The following is a 23,928-nucleotide window of genomic DNA, read 5'->3' as shown; positions in this document are numbered from 1 at the left end:
GCCGGTGGCCACGATTCTCACAAATATAGATGATCAAAATGAATGACCAAAATAGCGCCATTATTTTTGGAATCAACACTTTCCATGTACTTCTGTATTCCTTCCAAACTTTGTATTTCTTCAAAGTAGATTCAGGGTAAAGTGCATGAGCCTTCAAAATGTTTATTTCTCTAACATGTCAAGTAAAAAGTAACATTTGAAAAGGTTTCACGTCGCCAACCTTGGCCGGGGCGGGGCGGGGCGGTGCGGCCCGGCTCCGCCCACCGATGTCACCGGCCAATAGAATCTCTCCGTTCCTTTCGAACGTGGAGCTGGACGCCGATTGGCCAGGCGAAGTGGGGGGGGGACGTTACGTCGTCATGGTGACCGTCAATGCCGCTTTGTTCGAGGGGCTGTGCGCGTGCGCACCGCGTGCGCGCGTTCACGACGCAACCGCATATGGAGGGCACTTCAATCACGACCTCGGTGTATTATTTGGAAGAGCGAAATGTCAATTCTGGACGTTTGAAAGCTGCTTCGACCTTTTTACATTTTTCATGACCATTTCCGTTTTTCGGAGCCCTCGACAGCGTCCAAGGTAACGCGCAAAAAAAGTTCACAAACTAGTCTTTAAAGTTGGCTAAACAAAAATGGCGATAGAAAAGCACACTGTGCATGGTCGCTTTTCAAATGTGTGACATTTGCCAAACGTCTGCTTGTCATTCAAGTTTTCTTGTTAAGCCAGCTGGCACTCTACGCAAAAGCCCTCCGCTCTGTGCGTGCGCGCCGCGCGCGTGCGTTCAGCCTTGACGGATAACGACTTCAAGCACACATATTTGTTTTATCTCGATCATGTCAGATTTGACCTTATTCTCACTGTCTTAGTATGTTATATCCATTTTCCCCTCGTTTGAATTCATCAGAAATCAAATCAGTTAAATGAGTGAAAAGTTCAGCTGTTAAGGTCGGAATTATGAGGTTTAAGGTCCAGGAGTTAAATCCTTGGCTCCCATCGACAGCGGTAGACGTTCAATTATTTTGACTGCAGTGACAGCCAAATGAACAATTTTTATATATTTTGGGACCAAATCGACTCCAATACACTCAAAATCTAATTTGATCAAGTGTTGTATCAAACTTGTCTTAATGGGAATGTGCATTGGAACCAATGGAGAAAAAAAAATCCAAAAGTAGATTTTGGCAAATATTTGGAATAATGGCTAAGATCATCAGTCTGCAGAAATGCCAAAATATTGACTTTGAAGAATTTGGACAATGTTAGGTTGGGAAAAAAAAAATAATAATAATAATCGATTGTCAAAATACTCATCGATATATTTGATGATCTGTTAGATGAATCTTAATCGCTCAGAATCCACCTGAAATGTGCATTTTGGGTGGGAAAAGCCGCATATTTGCGGCGACCGTAAACGAAATCCATTTGCAAAGCAAAGCCTCGACGCAAACTCTTTAACGTCAAGAGCTAGCAAAGATGTTAACGCTGCACTTTGAATGACTTTGGTCTTCTTACGTGACCGTAGGATGGCGACGAAAGACTAGCGCGAGCGAGCCAGATGAGGATCCGGGAGGGCGCCGAGAGGCGTCCGGATTTAAGAGCGGGCGGCGAGCTCCGGCGCGTCGAGGTGGACCGCGGTCGGGCGGGCTACGGCTTCACAGTCTCGGGACAGCGGCCGTGCTTGTTGAGCGACGTCCTGGAAGGGAGCGGCGCCCGCCTGGCGGGACTGCAACGTGGCGACGGCATCGTGGCCGTCGCCGGAACCGACGTGTCCGACGCTTCGCGCGAGACCGTGGTGCGGATGATCGGCCGCTCCGTCGGGCCCTTGCGCTTGGTCGTGCGCGGCGAAGGGCGCGTCATCGGGAACCCTATCTTACACGACGAAAAGTTTCTAATAAGCCCCGAAAAGGTCGCCGTGCTGCGCGACGACCGGCGCCGGTCGCCGGCTAAAAAGCAGAGGCCGTTGTCGGCGCCGGATATGTCGCCGCTGTCCCGAGAACGTTACGCTTTCACGGACGGCGAGGAGACGGGGAGCGTTTTCAACACGACCTTGGTGGTGGGCTACCTGAGCTCCACCGAGCTGATATTAAACACGCGGCGATCGGAGGACGACGGCTTGAAGGCCATCCGAGACCGAATCCGCCAGCTGGGTACGGAGCAGGATACGCACACGCTGGTGGTCATGAAGCTGACGTCGGACTGCGTCCGACTTTGCGACGACGCGGGAGTCGTCCTGGCGGCTTTTCCCGCCGAGAACCTGCTCCTAGGGGCCGTTTGCGCCGAGGACCCTCGCTTCTTCTGCCTGGTGACCACCGCGCACGTCATCGACGGTCGGGTGGCGCGAGACGTTCCGTTGAGGGCCTCCTGCCACGTTTTCTTCATCGACCCGGATCTGGCCGACCACGCGGAGCACGCGGGGATCGCCGCGCGCTTCGACTCGGATTGCGGCCCGGATCCGGACGCCTCCTCGGGTTGCCCGGAATTCCCCCGGTCTCCGCCCGAAGTCCTTCGTTTTGTCACCGCGCTGTATAGCGACATGGGGGACGCGGTGGAGAGGCTCCGAGCCGAGCTAGAGGCGGAGGCCCGTCAGAGAGCGGAGGAGAACGGAGGCGGCGCGAGTAGCAACGGGGACAGCGGTATCGACAACGCCTCGCCCCCCGAGGACAGAGCCGCCAGAGATTTCCCTTCGCTAATCCCAAACTGCTCCGGGGTCCTCCTCCCCACCTGTCCACGGGATAATCCCGCATCCCCGGACCGCGTCCCGTTCGACTTTTACGATGGTGACCAAACACCGCATCCGGGGCACGGCGGCGGCGCTCGCTCCCTTTCGGAGTCGCTTCCCGGGCCAGATTCGCTGGCGGGCTTTTACGGCGGTCCGCCGCCTCGGCTCAGGTTCCGATTCAAGCCGCCCCCGCCACCGTTTCCTCCTTTGGGCCAAAAAACGCCAGAGCCTCTTAAGGCTAGCCGGCGCTGGTTCCGCAAGCCCAAATGGTCCAAACCCCTCGGCGGCGATCCGGAGCCTCGGGCGGCGCCGCACGACGAGCCGCCCCCCGCGAGCCGGATTCCCCCGGACGAGTACGGCTCTGCCGAGCTCCTCCCGATGATGCCCCCCGAAGACGAGTGGACCCGAGCCTTCGCGGAGAGAAAGAACCACTGTGGGAAAAATGTGAGTTGTCCGGCCGGCCGAGCCTTCAAATTTCCACTTCGGTCACTTGAGTGATAATATTAACAGACGTTGCGTTTACTTGCCCTAATTTTTACTTTTGCTCCAGTCGATTTTTGGGAAAAAAAGAAATACTCGGCTACTTTGGGCAAAACTAGTGTCCTTTCCTCTTTTTTCTACATTAGGTTTGAAATGATTTTTGCCAAAGATGACCACGGTGGCTTTCACCAAAGTGACGTCGCAAAAAAATGTTGTTTTTTTTAAAAGCCTTCCATGAAATGATGATGTTGAACAAGGTCTCCACTCTGCTCTTGACAGGGCTCCAGATTTTGGGGATTGGGTGTGCTCCGCGCCTCCAAACGCCGCACGTCAAAACGCCTCAGCCTGGCTCGATCGCTGGACGACCTCGAGGTAAGGTTTGCGTTTTTTACATCGGTGCCATTGCCATTGTTAAAAGTCCTCTGTCGTAATGACGAAAATCCGCCATCAAGGGGCGCTAGAAGGCAGTCAAGAGATATGGAGGGGGAGGGTGTTACTATGTATTCTCCATTGAGAAGCCAGCATTAGTGATTAGTTGTCATTTTGTTTGTACAGTGGGGCAATTAAGTATTTAGTCAATCACCAATTGTGCAAGTTCTCCTACTTGGAAAAAAAAACAGAAAATCACATTGTTTGATTTTTCAAGATTTCCAAATTAGAGTGGAAAATAAGTATTTGGTCACCTACAAACAAGCAAGATGTCTGGCTGTCAAAGAGGTCTAACTTCTAACGAGGTCTAACGACGCTCCACTCGTTACCTGTATTAATGGCACCTGTTCTAACTCATTATCGGTATAAAAGACATCTGTCCACAACCTCAGTCAGTCACACTCCAAACTCCACTATGGCCAAGAACAAAGAGCTGTCGAAGGACACCAGAGACAAAATTGTAGACCTGCGCCAGGCTGGGAAGACTGAATCTGCAATAGGTAAAACGCTTGGTGTAAAGAAATCAACTGTGGGAGCACTTATTAGAAAATGGAAGACATACAAGACCACTGATAATCTCCCTCGATCTGGGGCTCCGTGCAAGATCTCACCCCGTGGCGTCAAAATGATACCAAGAACGGTGAGCAAAAATCCAAGAACCACACGGGGGGGTACCTAGTGAATGACCTACAGAGAGCTGGGACCACAGTGACAAAGGCTACTATCAGTAACACAATGCGCCGCCAAGGACTCAAATCCTGCACTGCCAGACTTGTCCCCCTGCTGAAGCCAGTACACGTCCGGGCCCGTCTGCGGTTCGCTAGAGAGCATTTGGCTGATCCGGAAGAGGACTGGGATGAATGCGTTATGGTCAGATGAAACCAAAATAGAACTTTCTGGTAGAAACACAGGTTCTCGTGTTCGGAGGAGAAAGAATACCGAATTGCATCCGAAGAACACCATACCCACTGTGAAGCATGGGGGTGGAAACGTCATGCTTTGGGGCTGTTTTTCTGCAAAGGGACCAGGACGACTGATCTGTGTAAAGGAAAGAATAATGGGGCCATGTATCGAGAGATTTTGAGTGAAAATCCCCTTCCGTTAGCGAGGGCATTGAAGATGAGACGTGGCTGGGTCTTTCAGCATGACAATGATCCCAAACACACAGCCAGGGCAACAAAGGAGTGGCTTTGTAAGAAGCATTTCTGCCTAGCCAGTTTCCAGATCTCAACCCCATAGAAAATCTGCGGAGGGAGTTGAAAGTCCGCGTTGCCCGAGGACAGCTCCGAAACATCGCTGCTCTAGAGGAGATCTGCATGGAGGAATGGGCCAAAATACCTCCAACGGTGTGTGAAAAGCTTGTGACGAGTTACAGTAAACATTTGGCCTCCGTTATTGCCAACAAAGGGTACATAACAAAGTATTGAGATTAGAGCTGTCCCGACTAGTCGACGTAGTCGACGTCATCGATGACGTAAATCCGTCGACGAGCACAACATGCCGTCGACGGTAAATGAAGGGTTAAAAAAATATATGCGTGGAAAGTTAGAATGTCGGATGCTCTGTTTGCAAGCAGGGAAAGCCGCACAAAGCCAAAAAAAGCGCACCAGAGTGTCCAAAACATTGACTTATTTCAAAGAAACAAAGGAGAGTACACTCTTCTGTCCTGTCTCTTCAGTCCCAAGCTTAGCTGCACGTCGGCCGTGAATAAACACCTCAAGCGCCTTCACGCAGTTTGTAAGGTTTTTTTTTTTTTTTTCTTTTCATTTTTTGTACACCAGAGGGTGCTGTCGCCTTACTAAATAATAATGTTTAATTGACAATGGGCCTATAAGTGCTATTAGTATTGTTCTTAATGCTAATTGAAAGGTTTATTTCATGTTATGGTTTATTTTATGGTATAGAAAATTATATAAGGTTAAAAGGTCATAAATATATACAGTATATACAGTGATTGCACTCAAGGGAGAGATTGTCAATGATAAGGTAATAAGGTAAAGGCAATTCATATAGGCAATTCATTGACATATAAATAAGGTTTAAAAGGAAAAATGTGAAAAGTTTTTGTTAATTTCTAATTGTGTTGCTTTATTTGTGTGCGCCGTAGCTCTTACGGTGTGTTTACATCAAGGATGGAATAAAAGTTGTAAACCATCAGTTTAAGAGACCATCTTTTCAATCGGGATGCTACACTAGTTAATTCTATCAGCATTTGAACTCATTGTTTATTTGTGATTTATTATTGTTATTTACGTGTTTATTTGTACTTTAATAAATGATTTGAGTGTTCCAATATGTTTTTTTTTAATTGATAAGCGTCAACAAAAATTTCATTGCTAAATTAGTTTAAAAAATTTAAAAAATAATTATTAGATTAGTCGACTAATCGTAAAAATAGTCGGGTGACTAATCGGGAGAAAATTAGTCGTTTGGGACAGCGCTAATTGAGATGAACTTTTGGTATTGGCCAAATACTTATTTTTCACCATGATTTGCTAATAAATTCTTTAAAAATCAAACCATGTGATTTTCTGGGGGGGGGTTTCCATATTGTGTCTGTCATGGTTGAGGTTTACCCATGTTGACAATTACAGGCCTCTCTAATATTTTCAAGTGGGAGAACTTGCACAATTAATAGTTGACTAAATGCTTATTTGCCCCACTGTATATTAGGTTTGTTGTGCTAATCACAAACACATAGAAAAAAAAATTCAATCTTAAATACACAACAAGGTAAAACCATGAAAAAAATGCAAAAGACAATTACATGGAAAAAATAACCGCTCAAAAATCACACAAAAAAAGAGAAATTATTTTAGTTGAAGTTGTATAGGGCATGTCAAAAAGCACAAAAAAACCCTCAATTGGCAAAAAATAAAAAAAGAAACATTTGATATTTTTGTGATTATTGGTTTGCCTCCCGGTCAACATGTTGCACAGCATCCCCACACACAAATGACATTTGGAAAATGTCACGAGTATGTCCAAAGAATGAAATGAGTTGGATTGACTGGAACTGCAACGAGCACCTCCAATACCACCTCGGCCCCCACCTTACGTTGTTTTGTTTTTTTTCGCTTTGATCAACGTTTCCCTCTGGCAGCAAACCGGCCGTGTGATAAATCACCACAAAACAAACACAGGGTGCATGAATTTTGGCGTCCTTTTGCAGTCAATTTGAAATGAACAAATTCAGTGCCGACCCTCCCGTTTTAAAGGGGCGGGACGTCGGGCGACGATTTAAGCCGCTCGCTCCCCTCCCCTCCCCTCCCCTCCGTGGGCGTAAAAGAAGAGGCTCCGAGAAGACACGGGGGCGGGGAGGTAAACACAGAGGAGGAATTTACCACCACCGAGGAAAAGCAGAGCGCGCGAGGGTTCCGGGCTCCCTGTTGGGATTTTTGCGCGTGCGGCTGCCGCGAATGGACCCGCCGGAGTGCCATTCATGGAGCTCACTTCTGTAAGTCTTCTCTGTGATTTTTTTGGGGGGCGGGCCGCGTCGCTTCTCGGCTCTGGTTTTCCGTTCAAGATTTTTTGGGTCTTTTTCAGAACAGGTATTCATTTGGACCCGAGCGGTCATTTTACGGTTCAGAATTTTCCTACACTTAAATGAGTTTATCGCAAGTCGGCCACCGAACCATTTGAACCGGGAGGGACGGCGGCGTTCGTTCGCCGATGGCAGCCAATGAGTTCATTGACTAGTAGATGAAATACTGCTTTCTGTATATTTTGGATAAGAAAAAAAAGGAAACATTTGACAGGCACCATACGCTATGGGTCAGGGGTTTGGTTAAACCCATGAACTACTAGTATATTTGCCACATCCATTCAGGATCCTTTCCAGGATCAATTGAATACAATGTGATATACACATTTAACACAATGCGTTCCGCTTAAACACATGCAAAGCAACTATGGAGATTTTTGGGAATGAAAATGGGACATATTTTTGGCCATTTTTTCCTATACTTGAATGAAGGCCTTCTTCCAAAGGAATAAACTTCCATTTTTGATTTCTTTTTGGGGGAGGGGGACAAGTAGCTCAGCTTCCCCGCACGACCAAAGCGATTAGACGGCAGAACGTAAACTCAGGAAGTGAACAATCACGGCCGATTCTTAAACGGCATCGCGCGGCCGGCGCCGCGCTTTGTCGGAAAACGGGGGCCACAGGCCAAATTATACGTGTCGGATTTCAAGTGCGGAAAGTCCATTTGTGGTGTCGGTTTTTTTTCCTTCTTCTCTTTTTATGGGAGCAAAATAGCAGCGCGAGGGTGTGGTCGTTCACGTCTTATGTGGTCGCCCTCCGGGCCGGATCGGGCACCACCCGTTCTTTTGGATAAAACGCGTGGAGTGGCGGCGCTAGCGCCAGAGCGTTCATTTTACGGATTGCGTTACGACCCCCGTGACCCCTCCGTCGTCGGGAAACCCGCGGGCCGCCGATGCGTATTTTACCTATGTGAAACGTTATTACGTTTGGATCGCTCGTTTTCAGGAAATGTCTCCATCTTATCTCCGCAAGAAGGAAGTCGCCTTGATGGTATTTTCCGTGGCAGATAACTGCCATGATCTCAATATGTAATTAGACATCTTGTGACAAACCGAGCGTCACATGAAAGCCATTGGCCGTTAGAACTCCTCCACTCGCCGCTCGCCAGAACCAAACTGAGGCTTTCATTGGTTTCAGTATTTTACAACCTTTTTTCTGAGTTGAATCAAATGAAGCTGCCTAAATGATTGTTGGGATACTGTATATATGTATTTACATATCCATAGGCGGTATGTTTACTTTCATGGTTTAGTTCGTTTGACAGGAGGGTTACAAAACGGCACAATGCAATTTACTGTCATGGCAGAGTGCCGGGATGGGTTTGTTCACATCTCCACCGTAGTTTTGACATTTTCCTTTTTAGCACAAAGCGCTGGGTTTTTTTGGTTTTTTTTTTTTTTTGCCTGCAATGAAAAACACAAAAGAGAATGGGAAAAATCTATCAATCATGATCATTTTACACAAAACTTCAAAAATGGGCCGGACAAAAGTATTGGCACCCTTTGGAAAATCATGTGACGCTTCTCTAATTTGTGTCATTAACAGCACCTGTTACTAACCTGTGGCACATAACAGATGGTGGCAATAACTAAATCACACTTGCAGCCGGTTAAAATGGATTCAAGTTGACTCAACCTCTGTCCTTGTGTGTACCAAATTGAGCATGGAGAAAAGAAAGAGCACCAAAGAATTGTCTGAGGACATGAGAAGCAAAATTGTGAGAAAGCGTGGGCAATCTCAAGGCCAAAAGTCCATCTCCAAAAACCTGAATGTTGCTGTGTCTATCGTGCGCAGTTTCATCAATCAGTGTAAAGCCCACGGCACCGTGGCTAACCTTCCTAGATGTGGACGGAAACGGAAATTGACAAGAGATTTCACCCAAAGATTGTGCGGATGGTGACTAAAGAACCTCGACTAACATCCCAAACAACTTCAAGCTGTCCCGCAGTCCGAGGGTACGACAGCGTCAACCCGTACTATCTGTCGGCGTCTGAATGAATAGGGGGACTACCCAGGAAGACCCCACTTCTGACCCAGAGACATAAAAAAGCCAGGCTGGAATTTGCCAAAACTTACCTGAGAACTTACCAATGAACAATGTTCTCTGGTCAGATGAGACAAAAGTAGAGCTTTGTGGGATAAGGCATCAACAGGAAAAAAAAAAAAAAAACAGGCCTTAAAAGAAAAGAACATGGTCCCCAAAGTCAAACATGGCAGAGATTCCCTGATGTTTTGGGGTTGCTTTGCCATCTCTGGCACTGGACTACTTGACCGTGTGCATGGCATTATGAAGTCTAAAGATGACCAACAAATTTTGCAGCATAATGTAGGGCCCAGTGTGAGAAAGCCCTCAGAGGTCATGGGTCTTCTAGCAAGACAATGACCCAAAAACACACTTCAAAAAGCACTAGAGAATGCTTTGAGAGAAAGCACTGGAGACTTCTAAAGTGGCCAGACCTCAATCTTGTAGAACACCTTTGGAGGGATCTGAAAATGGCACCCTTCCAATCTCAGAGACCTGGAGCAGTTGGCCAAAGAAGAATGGTGGAAAATCACCAGTGTCACGACCGCTACCATGCGGGCCAACTACACATAAAATGTCAGACATTCTGAAACGACGGAAACGATTGCGCACTTTCGTCTCGTCGGACGAAAACCGGCATCAATCTCGTTACGTTTTTAGCTCGCTATCGTCATTTAAAAAAGTGTTGGTTGGCAAAATAACATTGCCCTTTACTTTTGTATATTTGTGGGTTTTTTGGGCTCCAAATCGGCGTCGTTCGGCAATTCGCGGCATAAAACGAACACGCGTTCCGGGAAAAAACAAAAAGACAGCGGTTCCGCAACGATTCCCATCGCCAGCTTTGCCATTGGAATCGACAGAAATCATATGGTTGCAATTTACTCCGACTGTTTTTCTTCTTTTTCGAGCGAGACCAGAAGGGGGGCATTGCGGTTTCGTCCGAGGAAAGAAGGGGGGCTTCTCGTCCACGTCGGACAGACTACGTATCGTCGGTTGGGTTGCCGTGGCAACAGCTGCCGAGGAAGAGAAACCGCCCCCTGCTCTGTCAAATTTCAGGGTCTCCCCCCCACCCCCCCTCCCTTCTTGACTTGTACAGACACGGTTGGCCTCGCTTTGGGTGGGGAATGCTCAGGTATGCGCGCGTCGACTCTGCCTAGCGTGCCGCTCGCCGAGCAGTCGGGAGAACAATGAGTCTCAAAAAGAGACTTTCTTTCAAGAGGACGTGGAACTTTAACACTGTAAGTCCGCTTTTTTCCCCTCCCTCCCTCCCTCCCTCGCGGTTGCCAGCTCTTCTTTTGGTGGAGACGGCCGTTTTTCTCATCGCTTTGCGGTTCATCCCTCACTCGGAAACAACAGTTTGAAGTGGCGGGGGCTCGCGGTTATTTGCGTGGCTTTGTTCATCCGGGGGTTTTTAATGCCGAGAGCGTGTCTCGACGAGCCCGAAGCAAACGCCGAGTTTCACTCCCGTCGACGCGATCGGCGGCGGAGTCTGCTCACTCGGGGTTTATTTTGTCGCCGACATTACCGGACTCAGTCGTCGCGGAAATACCAGAAGCGCATTTAGGACCCGGCTTCTTTTCTGGGGTTCGTTCCATTTGGCGGACTTTGCGGGCCAAAGGCGGGGGATCAAAGAGTTCGCATGCGTAAGACGGCCCACGTGTCACCCGAGGCGTCGAGAGAGGAAGGGGGTGTGTGGACAAGGAGCGTTAGAATGTTTTGCTTGCAAGTTGGCGGGCGGTCGTGCCTCGTGCGCACGTAGACCAGGGGTGGCCAATCCCGGTCCTGGAGAGCCCCTATCCAGCTCGTTTTCCATGTCTCCCTCCTGTAATGCACCTGAATCGACTAATCAGGATCGTTATCAGGCTGCCGCAGAGCTTGCTGATGAGCTGATCATTTGATTCAGGTGTGTTAAAGGAGGGAGACACGGAAAACAAGCTGGATAGGGGCTCTCGAGGACAGGGATTGGCCACCCCTGACGTAGACTTTATTGCTTCCGTTTGTCGCGTTATCGACCGGGCCGACCGCTATCGGAGACGGTCAGCTTTTTGGGGTCAGAATACCCGCATTTCTGCCTCGAGCTTAAACGTGAGGAGCCGATGGAAAAGCCGAACTGAGAGCTTCGCTCCGGCTTTTCTCTGGATGCTTCGAGAGGATGTCTTTCCTCATTGTCATCTCGTTGAGTAAAAGCTCGGGAAGTTCTGAAAACATGACATCACAAGGTTTCTCCCTCAGAAGCTACAGTCACTATGTACTTAAACTTTGAGGTTTTGGGAGCCCCAAAGGGACACGCGGACGGTCGGTCCGTGTTCTCCTCGGTTTGCTCCGACGATGCCGCTACAAACATATGGCGGCGACCGCGGGAGGCGGGGCTCTCGGGTGTCGACTACTCGGAGTTGAACTCCGCATCTGGAGAGTTGTAAAGAGCCTACGGCACACAATTAGCGGTTTACGCGGGCCGCGTACGCATGTGGCTGGCGATGGAACAAAATGTCACGCTCTGGGCTCAGACGGCAACATTAAAAACAAGGTCTCGGTTTTCGGTGTTTCCGCCACCCTTAGGCTTTGCTAGGCAGCCGGCGACATGTACGAGCCTAGATTCAAATGGACGGGGGAATATGCAGAGATGGCCTCCAAACCGGACTGAATTGTTGGATCGTTCATTCGTTGGCGGCTCAAATTCCTCTTGTGTTTGTCGTTAAGAGTTGGAGCAAGAAACACCACAGAGCCAGCTTTTGATGTGAATTAGCTTGCTAACGGGGTGGGCGGTCAGTTACTTGGCCTTTGTGTCAAAGCACATTAAAGCAATCAATGCTGCAATTAGCAAGTGAATAGAAGCCCACTTAGAGCCACTGATGACCCCTCTTGAAAGAATGCTCACTTTCAGGGCCGTGAGGAGCGGGGGCGGCACCCCGACGAGGCGGAAAGAAAAGAGTTTCGCGAGTGTCCGCAAATGTTTTCGCGGCTCGCGACGTGACGGCAGCCTCTCACTCATGTCTCTCTTTGTTCTCTTTCAGTCGGCGGCTTCCTCGGACGGCGGTGAGTAGGGGTTTATCACTAGCCGACGTACAATCCAATGAACATTTGTTCGTTCATTACTAACAAGCTCACTTGAAATTTGTCAAAAGAAATGCCGGTGTCGCATCATCTTCCCGGATACTTTGGAGAGGCTAACGTGCAGTTAGCATTTATTTCACAAAATATATGTATAGCATTTGGTCATGTACAAGCTGCATGACAGAGAAACTAACTCCCAAGTCAAGGCACCACTTCACAATTGGACTTGTATTGAAGAAGTGGCAAAAAAAAACAACAACATCTGAACAGACGGCAATGCCAAATCGGGAACAACTTTGGCCAATTTAATTCAAGTTCAAAGAAGCCAGATGAAATACAGTGATCCATCGCTACTTTTTGCTCTCAGTCCATGGCAGATTTTTTTCCGATTAAAAAAAAAAAAAAGAAAATAATAATAATACAGATGAGCTGTCGAGAGCAGATGGCGTAGTCCGACTCTACTCCCTTTCCCTGCTCTTAGTTGCTCATGCAGTGCACTGGAGTTGCTTATTAAAGTTAACGATTGACAGACATTTAATGATGTTTGATCTCGCCACGGATGCCTGGAACCCAAAGCTTCAAAGCGCCCCATGTGTCAATCATCGTTTAACTTGTTAAACAGTTGCTGTGGCAACTCATTGTAAGGGAGCAGCTTGAGAGAATTTGAGTGGACTCACTTAATGAGACATTTATTGAAGACAAGCGTTTTTATACTTCATTCTTGTTAAAAAAAATAATTCGTGGGACAATAATGGGACATGTTTAAAACTCATAATCATTACATTTAAAGAACCGTATTGTTTTTTGCATTGAAATAAGACTGAAAAGTGGGGGTTGTCTTATATTCGGGGTTTAGACATTATACCCATGCACGACGCTAGATGGCGCCAGATATCATTGGAGCAATGTTCTGTCACGACAGATCTCAGCTACTCTCAAGTTGAACCAGTTTGCATTATTTTATTGCAATGTTTTTTCTTATTCAGATTTCTTTCAAGACTACAGTTACACTTTGATGGTTAATGCAGTGATTGCAATTTTGTTGTTTTATCGCATTGATTGGTTTATTTACATTTCAAAAACCAGAAGCCATTTACATATTTAAATGTTCAGATATTAAGATTTGAATGAGGCGAAATAACATGCTTTTTCTTTCAAATATATTGTTATAATCATTTGTTTCAGATGTACTGTAATTTTCTGTGTAAAAATGAATTTGGTGTTTAAAAAGTCTTTTTTCAAACTTGAGTCCTGAAAAATAGGGGGTCGTCTTATAATCAGGGCTGTCTTAGGCCAATACGGTGCCTAAAATGTATCCATAAAAGTTGTTTTTTTTATTACACTTTGGGGGAATAAAAGTGGGGAAAAAAACATGTATTATATGTAGCTCGTTCCAATGCCGAATCTGAATAAATCCATTGAAAACACCAATTTTTTTTTTTCCCACTTATCGCGGCGGGGTTCCGGTCCCCATTAACCGGGAAAAACCAGGGATCTCCGTCCGATCAATCAAAGGTTGCTTTTGGATCTGGCAGATTACAGCGGCGGCGTTCAGTTGCAAGGATGCTGCAGCCACAGCAGCCTGAACAGTAACGGCAGTCTCCCCGGCAGCCGGCGGGGGCTTCCGGAACAACGCGTGGCCGGCTGGGCCGCCTGCTTCGAGCGCCTCCTCCAGGACCCCGTGGGCGTCCGCTACTTCTCGGTAAGAGAGCGACTTTCCTTTTCGGCCCGCCCGGTTCCAAAGCCGCCACTTTACGTCCCGGCAGGAATTCCTCAAGAAAGAATTTAGCGAGGAGAATATCTTGTTCTGGCAAGCCTGCGAATACTTCAGTCATGTTCCCGCCACTGACAAGAAACAGGTATGTCCGCCGATGTGGTCGCCCCGCCCGCTTTATCATTTGCGCCCGCCCGCCCGCCCGCCCGCCACTGACACGCGTCCGGCAGCTGTCCCGGAGAGCCGGCGAGATTTACGACAGCTTCCTGTCGAGCGAGGCGACCATGCCGGTCAACATTGACAGCCAAGCTCAGCTGGCCGACGACGTCCTCACGTCCCCGAGGCCCGAAATGTTCAAGACTCAACAGCTGCAGGTAGGCTCCGGTCAAAGTGAACAAATATTTTCCGTCGTCTCGCCAGGGCAAAAGGCTCATTTTTACGCCTCGTCGCTTCTAGATCTTCAACCTGATGAAGTTTGACAGCTACTCGCGCTTTCTCAAGTCCTCCCTTTACCAGGAGTGCACACGCGCCGAGGCGGACGGCCTGCCCTTGCCGGATCCCTACCGGATCCCCTGCAGTCCGGCGCCGTCCAAACACAGCGCCGGCTCGGACCGCTCCGCCCTCTCCACTCCCAAAAAGGTGCTTCGCCGGACGTCCGATCCGTCGGAACGCCGAACGGCGGCAGTTAGCTCGCGCTTCCTCGCAGGACGCCGGGAAACAGCGGTCCGGCGGGTCGCTGGCCGAGGACGGCCGAGACGAGGGCGCCGACAGAAAACGCGGGATTTTCTTCTCGTGGTCTCGCAACCGGAGCTTCGGCAAAGGTCCGAAAAAGAAGGACGTCGGCGACATCGACCTCGGTAAGCCCCGCGCGTGAAGTTGCCCTCGATTTTCTGGGGGGGGGGCGGCCGTGGCGCAGTTGGTCGCTGGAGTTGTCCTTGGACCGAAGGGTCAGGGGTTCGATTCCCGGCTACGACTGCTCACTGTCGAAGGCACTGAACCCTGCCTCCAATGGGTTGACAGCGCCTTGCATGGCAGCAGCCCCGTTGGTGTGTGAATTTGTGCTAATGTAAAGCGCTTTTGGCATGGTAACCATGCAGATAAATGCGCTATATAAGTACTGTCCATTTACCTTTTTTTTTTTTCGTCACGTCCGTCCGGGTGACGCGTCGCGCAGACTACTGGGGGAGCAACGGGCGAAGGGAGTCGCAGGGCTCCTTGTCGTCTAGTACGAGCCTGGACATGGCGACTTCCTGCTCCGCCGGCAAGATGGAGGTAAGATCACCACGGCAACCAACGGAGCCTACTTTATTTGCGCGCCTACTCACTTTTTCTCGGCGCGCGGAGCGGCGACAATTTATCCCAAAGCCAAAATGCCGGCGCTACTCACTTTCAGTCAGACAACCGGCACTCGGCGGGCGCGTGGGAGCGATCTCCCAAACGGTGCAACGTGACGCTGCCCGACGGCTCCCGCTCGTCCGTCACCCTTCGCTCCGGCGCTTCCGTTCGAGAGCTCCTCCAGATTCTGTGTCACGGCATCGGCGTCAACGTGGCGGCGGTGGACCTCTTCCTGGTGGGAGGAGAAAAGGTGAGTTAGCCGCCGAGTCTAGCGGCGATTCACTCATTTCTGTATTTTTGAAATGAAAGCCTTTGGTGTTGGACCAAGACTGCATGACCCTGAGCTCACGAGATCTGCGACTAGAGAAGAGGACCTTGTTTCGGTGCGTCGCCGCCCCGATTTGCTAGCGCTCGCCGGCGTGACGTCCTCTCGCTCCCGTTCAGACTGGACCTGGTTCCCATCAACCGCTCGGTGGGGCTGAAAGCCAAACCCGGCAAGCCGGTCGCCGAGGTTTTACGCCCCGTGGCGGCCAAGTACGGCCTGCCGCTCGCCGATCTGGTGGTAAAAATAGTAAGTCGCGCGAGCTACCATTACTCCCCGTCACCCTCGGCCTTTATTTCAATCTGGCGGTTTTCTACTTTTACCTCCAAACGCTCCGTCGTCCGCTTTGTTGTAGAGTGGCCGGACGGAACCTTTGGACTTGGGAGCGCCTATATCCACTTTGGACGGTCTGCGGGTCGTGCTGGAGCGGGCGGACGCGCCTCCCTGCAAAGGTACGGCGCTTTCCCGACAAACGCTTTTGGGTGATTGCTGAGGAATAGAAATCATTCCAATTTTGGACTGAAGCCCAAAAAGTATCACGAACGGACTCAAATGAATTGGTTTGTCGTTTCCAGACGCGTCCAAGAGCGCTTTCCTCAAAAACCAAGCCCCTCCCGGGAGTCTTTCGGCAGCGGTGAGTACCGCTCCGGTCCCCCGCGTTAACATTTGGGCTGACGACGCTGGCGAGGGTTTTTTCCCCCTTCACTCTAACACGAGCGACCGCACCCTTCGCGGCGTTATTGTTGCGTCCGCAGGGAGATGAGAGGTCAACGACGCCAAAGGAGTTTTACGGGAGAGCGGCTGGACCGGACTCGGCGCTCCTTGGCGAAAAGAGAAAACAGAAAAAGATTAATATAGACGAAGCCGAAGGTAACGCTCCCGCGAGTCGTCTCTCGTTACTGCCAAAATGGGAAGGGGTGGGTGTCCGAAGCGGGCCGCCGTGGGTCCCGCTTTTCGTTACCGCCGATCGAGCACAGACACAACGAGGTGTCCGCTAAAACCTGAGTGATGAAGACACCGGATTGGTGACGTCTTGTTTTGCTGGAACGAAATCCAGCACCCACTGCGGCCCTACGTGGAATGGTTTGGACAACCCCGTCAGTTTTTTTTTTTTTTTTTTACCCCCGCCCGACGTCACAAGAAACGTCGTTTTAGTGCCGATAACGCGATATCCTTTTTTTGGGGGTGAGGATTGACATTGGTCGATGTCAGGAAAGTAGCGGCGGAGGTCGTCCTATTAGAAAACTCGTCTTTTGGAAGCTTTCCTTTGGTCTCTGCGGTCGCTTGGTGGCCCGTTCGAACACGCTCCGCCGTCTCGTCAAAGCGAACGACCGTCTTTTTCCCGCTAGAATTCTTCGAGCTGCTGAGCCGGGCGCAGAGCAGCCGGGCGGACGACCAACGCGGACTATTGAGCAAGGACGACCTGGTGCTTCCCGATTTCCTGCGACCGGAGAGCCTTCCCGTTTCCCCTCCTTCCCGCTCTACGCCGGATCCTCTGAAACGACGGCGCGAGAACGGCGGAGGCCCGCGCGCCGAGAGTCCGGACTCCTCGGCGGGACGCGAGCGCCGCCCGCCTCGCGGGCCGCCGTTCGGCTCCCGCTCGTCCCCCCTCCCGCGGCCCGGCCTCCGCACGGTGGAAGAGGACGCGTCGGCAGACTCGGAGGGTGACGGCGCGCCGCCTCCGCCGCCCGCCGCCCCGTCGCCCGTGCCGTCGCTGGAGGGGAGCCTGCCCGAGGCCAACTTCACCCCGCCGCCGCCGCCCTGCCCTCACGCTCGAGACGCGGACGTGACATCCACTCCAGGTACTGTGTAACAGCTCAGTTTTTGGTGAACAAAGGCTTCGGCCTTCCGCGCTAACGACAGACGGAGGGGGCGAACGCTCACGTTTAAGCGCCATCGACGGCGAATGAGCTCATGTTTGAGAAGGACTACTTTAACGGATTCTGATTGTCTCTCAGTTACAGTTTGCAAATATTCCAAGTCTTTCTTTGGACCTGCCAATCAACTGTGTGCATTTGTCATTCGGTCGATGGAATAAAAGCTCCAATCGGACGTGACGCTCGTTTGTCTTCTGAAAATCTTTGATCCGCCTCCGTCGGCGTCCTCGTCGGCTCCTTTTGCCGCATGCGCAAGGGTGGGCGGCTGGCTGGCGATAATGATGTGCACTCGCTCGTCTTTCTAGCTTACTGGTGCGGTGTGGGCGGCGGCTACTTTTAGGGTGTCGCATTGTGGATGGCTACATTTTCTATGCGGCTGACTTCTTCCCTTTTCTGTTTCTTTTCACGAGCTCAGTTTCAAGTCAGCTTATTTAAGAAATGACAAAGAAATAAAGCTCACATTCTGAAATGGCACTTTTTCCACATGTACAAACTCAAAACAAAGAAACAACTTGCAAAACAGCAGGATTCCAACTCATTTTCAAGACATTTAAAGTTTACAGTGGGGCAAATAAGTATTTAGTCAACCACTAATTGTGCAAGTTCTCCCACTTGAAAAGATTAGAGAGGCATGTAATTGTCAACATGGGTAAACCTCAACCACGAGAGACAGAATGTGGGGAAAAAAAGTCATTGTTTGATTTTTATAGAATTTATTTGCCAATCATGGTGGAAAATAAGTATTTGGTCAATACCAAAAGTTCATCTCAATACTTTGTTATGTACCCTTTGTTGGCAATAACGGAGGTCAGACATTTTCTGTAACTCTTCACAAGCTTTTCACACACTGTTGCTGGTATTTTGGCCCATTCCTCCATGCAGAGCTCCTCTAGAGCAGTGATGTTTTGGGGTTGTCGTCGGGCAACCCGGACTTTCAACTCCCTCCGCGGATTTTCTATGGGGTTGAGATCTGGAGACTGGCTAGGCCACTCCGGGACCTTGAAATGCTTCTTACGAAGCCACTCCTTTGTTGCCCTGGCTGTGTGTTTGAGATCATTGTCATTGCCACGTCTCATCTTCAATGCCCTCGCTGACGGAAGGGGATTTTCACTCAAAATCTCTCGATACATGGCCCCATTCATTCTTTCCTTTACACAGATCAGTCGTTCTGGTCCCTTTGCAGAAAAACAGCCCCAAAGCATGACGTTTCCACCCCCATGCTTCACAGTGGGTATGGTGTTCTTCGGATGCAATTCAGTATTCTCCAAACACGAGAACCTCTGTTTCTACCAAAAAGTTCTATTTTGATTTCATCTGACCATAAAACGTTCTCCCAGTCCTCTTCCGGATCATCCAAATGCTCTCTAGTGAACTGCAGACGGGCCCGGACGTGTACTGGCTTCAGCAGGGGGACACGTCTGGCAGTGCAGGATTTGAGCCCCTGGCGGCGCATTGTGTTACTGATAGTAGCCTTGGTTACTGTGGTCCCAGCTCTCTGTAGGTCATTCACTAGGTCCCCCTGTGTGATTCGCGGATTTTTACTCACCGTTCTTGTTATCATTTTGACGCCACCGGGTGAGATCTTGCACGGAGCCCCTGAGCGAGGGAGATTATCAGTGGTCTTGTATGGCTTCCATTTTCTAATAGTTGCTCCCACAGTTGATTTCTTTACACCAAGCGTTTTACCTATTGCAGATTCAGTCTTCCCAGCCTGGCGCAGGTCTACAATTTTGTCTCTGGTATCCTTCGACAGCTCTTTGGTCTTGGCCATAGAGGAGTTTGGAGTGTGACTGACTGAAGTTGTGGACAGGTGTCTTTTATACCGATAATGAGTTAAAACAGGTGCCATTAATACAGGTAACGAGTGGAGCCTCGTTAGAAGTTAGACCTCTTTGACAGCCAGAAATCTTGCTTGTTTGTAGGTGACCAAATACCCTTTTTCCACTCTAATTTGGAATAAAATCTTTAAAAGTCAAACAATGTGATTTTTTTCTCCACATTCTGTCTCTCATGGTTGAGGTTTACCCATGTTGACAATTCTCTAATCTTTTCAAGTAGAAGAACTTGCACAATCGGTGGTTGACTAAAATACTTATTTGCCCCACTGTATATTGAGAGGCAAATGATAATCCCAAATTTTTGTACATATAACGTAAAAAAAAAAAAAATGATAGCGTATAATGTTAATAATTTGGGAGTCCCCCCCCCCCCCCCCCCCCCGGAAATCCTCAAAATAGAGAAACGGGGGTTTTTCCGGCTTGTAAACTGGCATAATGAGTGTTACCCGCTAGAGGGAGACATTGCAAAGGCAAAAATCTTCACGGTTCCACGTTCAGAAAAACTATAAATGGTAAATGGACAGTACTTATATAGCGCAAGATTCTACATGGTTACCATGCCCAAAGCGCTTTACATTTACCCTTTCACGCACACATTCACACACCAATGGTGCTGCTACCAACCCATTTGGGGGCAAATTAGGGTTCAACGCCTTTGCTCAAGGGCACTTCGACAGCGCACAGTCTATAGAAGAATTATTTACCGTTAAAAAGTTTCATTTCTTCTGTTCATGAAATCCACGAATCATTTTAAAATGAATCCCAAATTGAACAACTTTATACATACATGTACTGTATGTAATAGAAACAGTACATGTATAATAACGCATACACTGTACTTATCTAGATGCAAAAGTTTGTTCCCAAAATCATATCCTTAAATACATCACGGTTGGAATAAAATCTGATTTAGCTTGAAAACAACACCATCTGGAAATAGAGATTAAACACAGACACACACAGCTAGTAACAAAAATTCAACAGGATGTCATGATGGTGATGTCACAGAATGACCAGATATAAAATAGGAGCGAACGATGACGATTGAACTGGAAGGGCCGAGATTGCGGCACAAAATACCAGCGCGGACGCGTCACTTCCCGATCGGTCGTTACACAATCCCGAGGCTTTTTTTTCCCCCTTCCTGACGGAGGTCGGCTGTCGGAGCTCAGAGACTTTGTTTACATCGGCGGTCGAGCGCCGCACCGCATCCCAAACTAGTTCTTTTTTCTTTTGCGCAACGCTAGCGGATGACGGCAAAATCGGCGGTTCGTTCGTCTGGCGCCGTCAACGGCACTGAAAGATGAACATTCACTGCCAGTTATTAAATAAATCCTACATTCAACTAAGTCAAAAGATGAACTTTACTGCGTTATTGGGAGTAGAGCCTAGTTCGGGCCTAAAAAATCCATCCCGACCCGACACGGCCCGCTGGTATTGAGGCCCGACCCGGCCCGAGCTCGATCACTTAACTAGATTTGCAGGCCCGAGCCCGAAAAACCCGATTTTTTTTTTTTTTTTTTTTTTTTTTGAGTGACGCGGAAAAAACGCAGCAGCAGCAATTTATTTTCATTTCTTCGAGTTGGCAGAAAAAAAACGCAAATTTTCTTAATGTTTAAATAATCTACATATTTTTTTTAGAATTATCAAAGCATTCACACAACGAAATAACGCTTGGAAAGTTTGTTAAACATATTTCTGAGTGTGTGGGATATTGTTCTCACATGGACGCGGCTCTCTGACAAGGAGAGGGAACAGGAGAGGGGGGCGCCTCGGCCATGCGCGAACGGTAGAGGGGGAGGACAAGAAGGAAAAGCGGCCGGCGCCACGGCGTTCGTGCACACGCACAAGCAAAAGCGCAATACAGAGAGACTGCTCTCCATTTTTTTTTTTTTTTTTTGAGTGACGCGGAAAAAACGCAGCAGCAGCAATTTATTTTCATTTCTTCGAGTTGGCAGAAAAAAACGCCATTCCATTTTTTTTTTTTTTTTTTTAAATAATTTATTAGTCCGGCATGGCGGCCCGACCCGACCTGACCCGAACGTGAATGCTTAAATTGTGGGCCCGACCCGACCCGAATGTCGGGTCGGGTCGAGTCGGGTTCGGGTTCGGGCACAAAATCTAACCTCTAATTGGGAGGAGTGGGTCGCCATTACTCAAGAAGGAAGAAAGGGACTCTAATCAAACATGCCATAAGATTTTGGGATCATCTCAAATTTGCAGGGTGCACGGCTGATATGACAAGAGAAGGGATTCATAGGTCAGAAGTAGGACGATGCTTTGAATTTGGCCGCATCTGCACCATTTTCAATAATGTCTTTTGCTCGACGTTCCCGGTTTGGGAATTTTCAGGCGCCGACGGCAGCGCAAAAGAGAACCGGGCTTCGGCACGGGAAGCGGACGCGGAGGGCGCGGCGCCCGGGGACGACTCGGAGCTCAGCCTGAGCTTCCGGGGCTACGTGGCCGAGCTGCGCCAGTGCCAGAGCCGGATGAGGAACGCCCGGCCGGACGAGCCCGACGCCAAGGCCGACCTTTTTAAAGCCACCGTCGTCTAAACCGCCGTCCCGCGCTGCTGCCGCCGCTGCCGCTGCACTTTGAAAGGCCCCGGCTAGGGAAGGAGCCTCAAGAAAACAGCACCCTATCAAATGACGGATATTCCGTTTCCGTTGTTTCGCCGTCTTTGTTTTTTGGGTCGGACTGAAATTTTCTTGACAAAAATCCTGTGTATGTATTCTTGCAGTACTGTAGTTGACTTCACGGAGTACGAGTTAAAAAAAAAAAAAAAGCCAGTATTTTGGGGGGAATTCCCTTTGAAATTCCATTCAACGTGAACGGAATCCATATATATTTCTATTTGAACTTTTTGATTCGAAGAAATATTTGGCGAGGGAAAAAAAAAAAAAAAAAAGTGATTTTTAGTCACAATTTGGAGCACAAATCGTTTCCTCCTTGGTGCATCCTGTGTTGACTCCTGATAATAGTTGAATATTCTGCTTCTGTGGTTGAAGTTGTCAATAATAAATAAATGAAATCTTCCACTGACGTCAGTCATTTTGAGAGTTGCATGGATTTAAACATTGACTTTTGAGACGGGATGCACAATACGTAGTGTCGGCCCTAAAATTAACTTACAAGAATATTTACAGTGGATCGCAAAAGTGAGTACACCCCCGCATTTCTGCAGATATTGAAGTCTACCTTATGATGGGACAACACTGACAAAATGACACTTTGACACAATGAAAAGTAGTATAATAGAGTTCACTTATTTTCCCCTCCAAATATAGCCATTAATATCTAAACCCCTGGCAACAAACGTGAGTACACCCCTTTGGAAAAAAAACGTACATCCCTAAATGTCCAAATTGAGTACTGCTTGTCATTTTCCCTCCAAAATGTCACGTGACTCGTTACAGGAGTGCTGTCAGCATTGCTGCAGAGATTGAAGAGGTGGGGGGTCAGCCTGTTAGTGCTCAGACCATACATCAAATTGGTGTGCATGGCTGTCACCCCAGGAGGAAGCCCGCCCGTCTCATCAGACCATAGGACATGGTTCCAGTAATACATGGGCTTTGTTGACATGTCTTTAGCAAACTTTTTGTGGGCTTTCTTGTGTACAGTCTTCAGAAGAGGCTTCCTCCTGGGCTGACAACCATGCACACCAATTCGATGTATGGTCTGATCACTAACAGGCTGACCTCTTCAATCTCTACAGCAATGCTGAAAGCACTCCTGTAACGAGTCACGTGACATTTTGGAGGGAAAATGACAAGCAGTACTCAATTTGGACATTTAGGGATGTACGTTCTTTTCAAAGGGGTGTACTCACTTTTGTTGCCAGGGGTTTAGATATTAATGGCTATATTTGGAGGGGAAAATAAATTATATAAGCTGCACACAGACTACTTTTCATCGTGTCAAAGTGTCAATTTATCAGTGTTGTCCAATGGAAAGATATATCTGCAGAAATGCGAGGAGTGTACTCACTTTTGTGATACACTGTATTAATGAGAAGTTGAAAATGAGAGGTTTTTTTTTTTTTGTTTCCCATCATTCTTGAGGGGAATTCTAATATCAGGCTGCTTAGGCTAAACTTCTCGCCAAGATCCATTGAACATGGTACGCCCACCGGTATCGTGCCAGTGTAGTTACCCCAGTCTGGATGGAGCCACTGCACTGCGCTGATATGCTTGATTTCCGTTTTGGTGATGTCGCTATCTACAAGGTTTTAAAACATGGCACATCCATCAAAAAACTTTTTCTGTCGTATACCGTGACATACGTACTGAACGTTACAAAAGGCAATGGTTCACCGTTTTACTCGTAGGATGACCTATAACGGTTCTTACCGCAATTCAAGTCCTGTATGGAGTTTCTCCAGTTAAGTAAACGCCAATGTCCAAAATATATAACTGTGGTTCTTTTCTGGCTTCAATTCATTGTTTAAGTCGACAACCCCCATAACTAATGTGTGTGGCCATGGGACACCATTTTTGACAGGGGTAACTACATTGGCAAAACACCAGTGGTGGCTCATTTGTACAATTAGTGTCGTTAGTGGGGCAAATTGAAACTCCGCTCACCATTTTGACGGT

At 48.5% G+C, this 23,928-nt stretch overlaps 1 protein-coding gene across 2 annotated transcripts; it reads left to right on the top strand.

Annotated features, from left to right (window-relative positions):
* Positions 1–393: 393 nt before the first annotated feature.
* On the top strand, positions 394–22,151 carry rgs12a (regulator of G protein signaling 12a). Of its 2 annotated transcripts, XM_057855511.1 has the most exons (18): positions 394–577; positions 1,521–3,161; positions 3,477–3,569; positions 12,208–12,229; positions 13,783–13,949; positions 14,014–14,106; positions 14,192–14,335; positions 14,418–14,600; positions 14,668–14,818; positions 15,136–15,233; positions 15,355–15,546; positions 15,606–15,679; positions 15,741–15,867; positions 15,974–16,070; positions 16,194–16,252; positions 16,374–16,488; positions 16,968–17,420; positions 21,686–22,151. In XM_057855511.1, the coding sequence occupies exons 2-18, from the start codon at positions 1,554–1,556 to the stop codon at positions 21,886–21,888; spliced, it is 3,879 nt and encodes a 1,292-aa protein (XP_057711494.1). In that variant the 5' UTR covers positions 394–577; positions 1,521–1,553; the 3' UTR covers positions 21,889–22,151. The 2 variants fall into 2 exon arrangements, with proteins under 2 accessions (XP_057711494.1, XP_057711495.1); XM_057855512.1 differs by lacking the exons at positions 16,374–16,488; positions 21,686–22,151 and having other exon boundaries at positions 16,968–17,144.
* The last annotated feature ends 1,777 nt before the right edge of the window (positions 22,152–23,928 follow it).

The sequence above is a fragment of the Corythoichthys intestinalis genome, chromosome 13, assembly GCF_030265065.1.
Source record: "Corythoichthys intestinalis isolate RoL2023-P3 chromosome 13, ASM3026506v1, whole genome shotgun sequence".
In the NCBI taxonomy this organism is placed as follows: domain Eukaryota; kingdom Metazoa; phylum Chordata; class Actinopteri; order Syngnathiformes; family Syngnathidae; genus Corythoichthys; species Corythoichthys intestinalis.
This window is presented reverse-complemented; position numbering and strand designations above follow the sequence as displayed.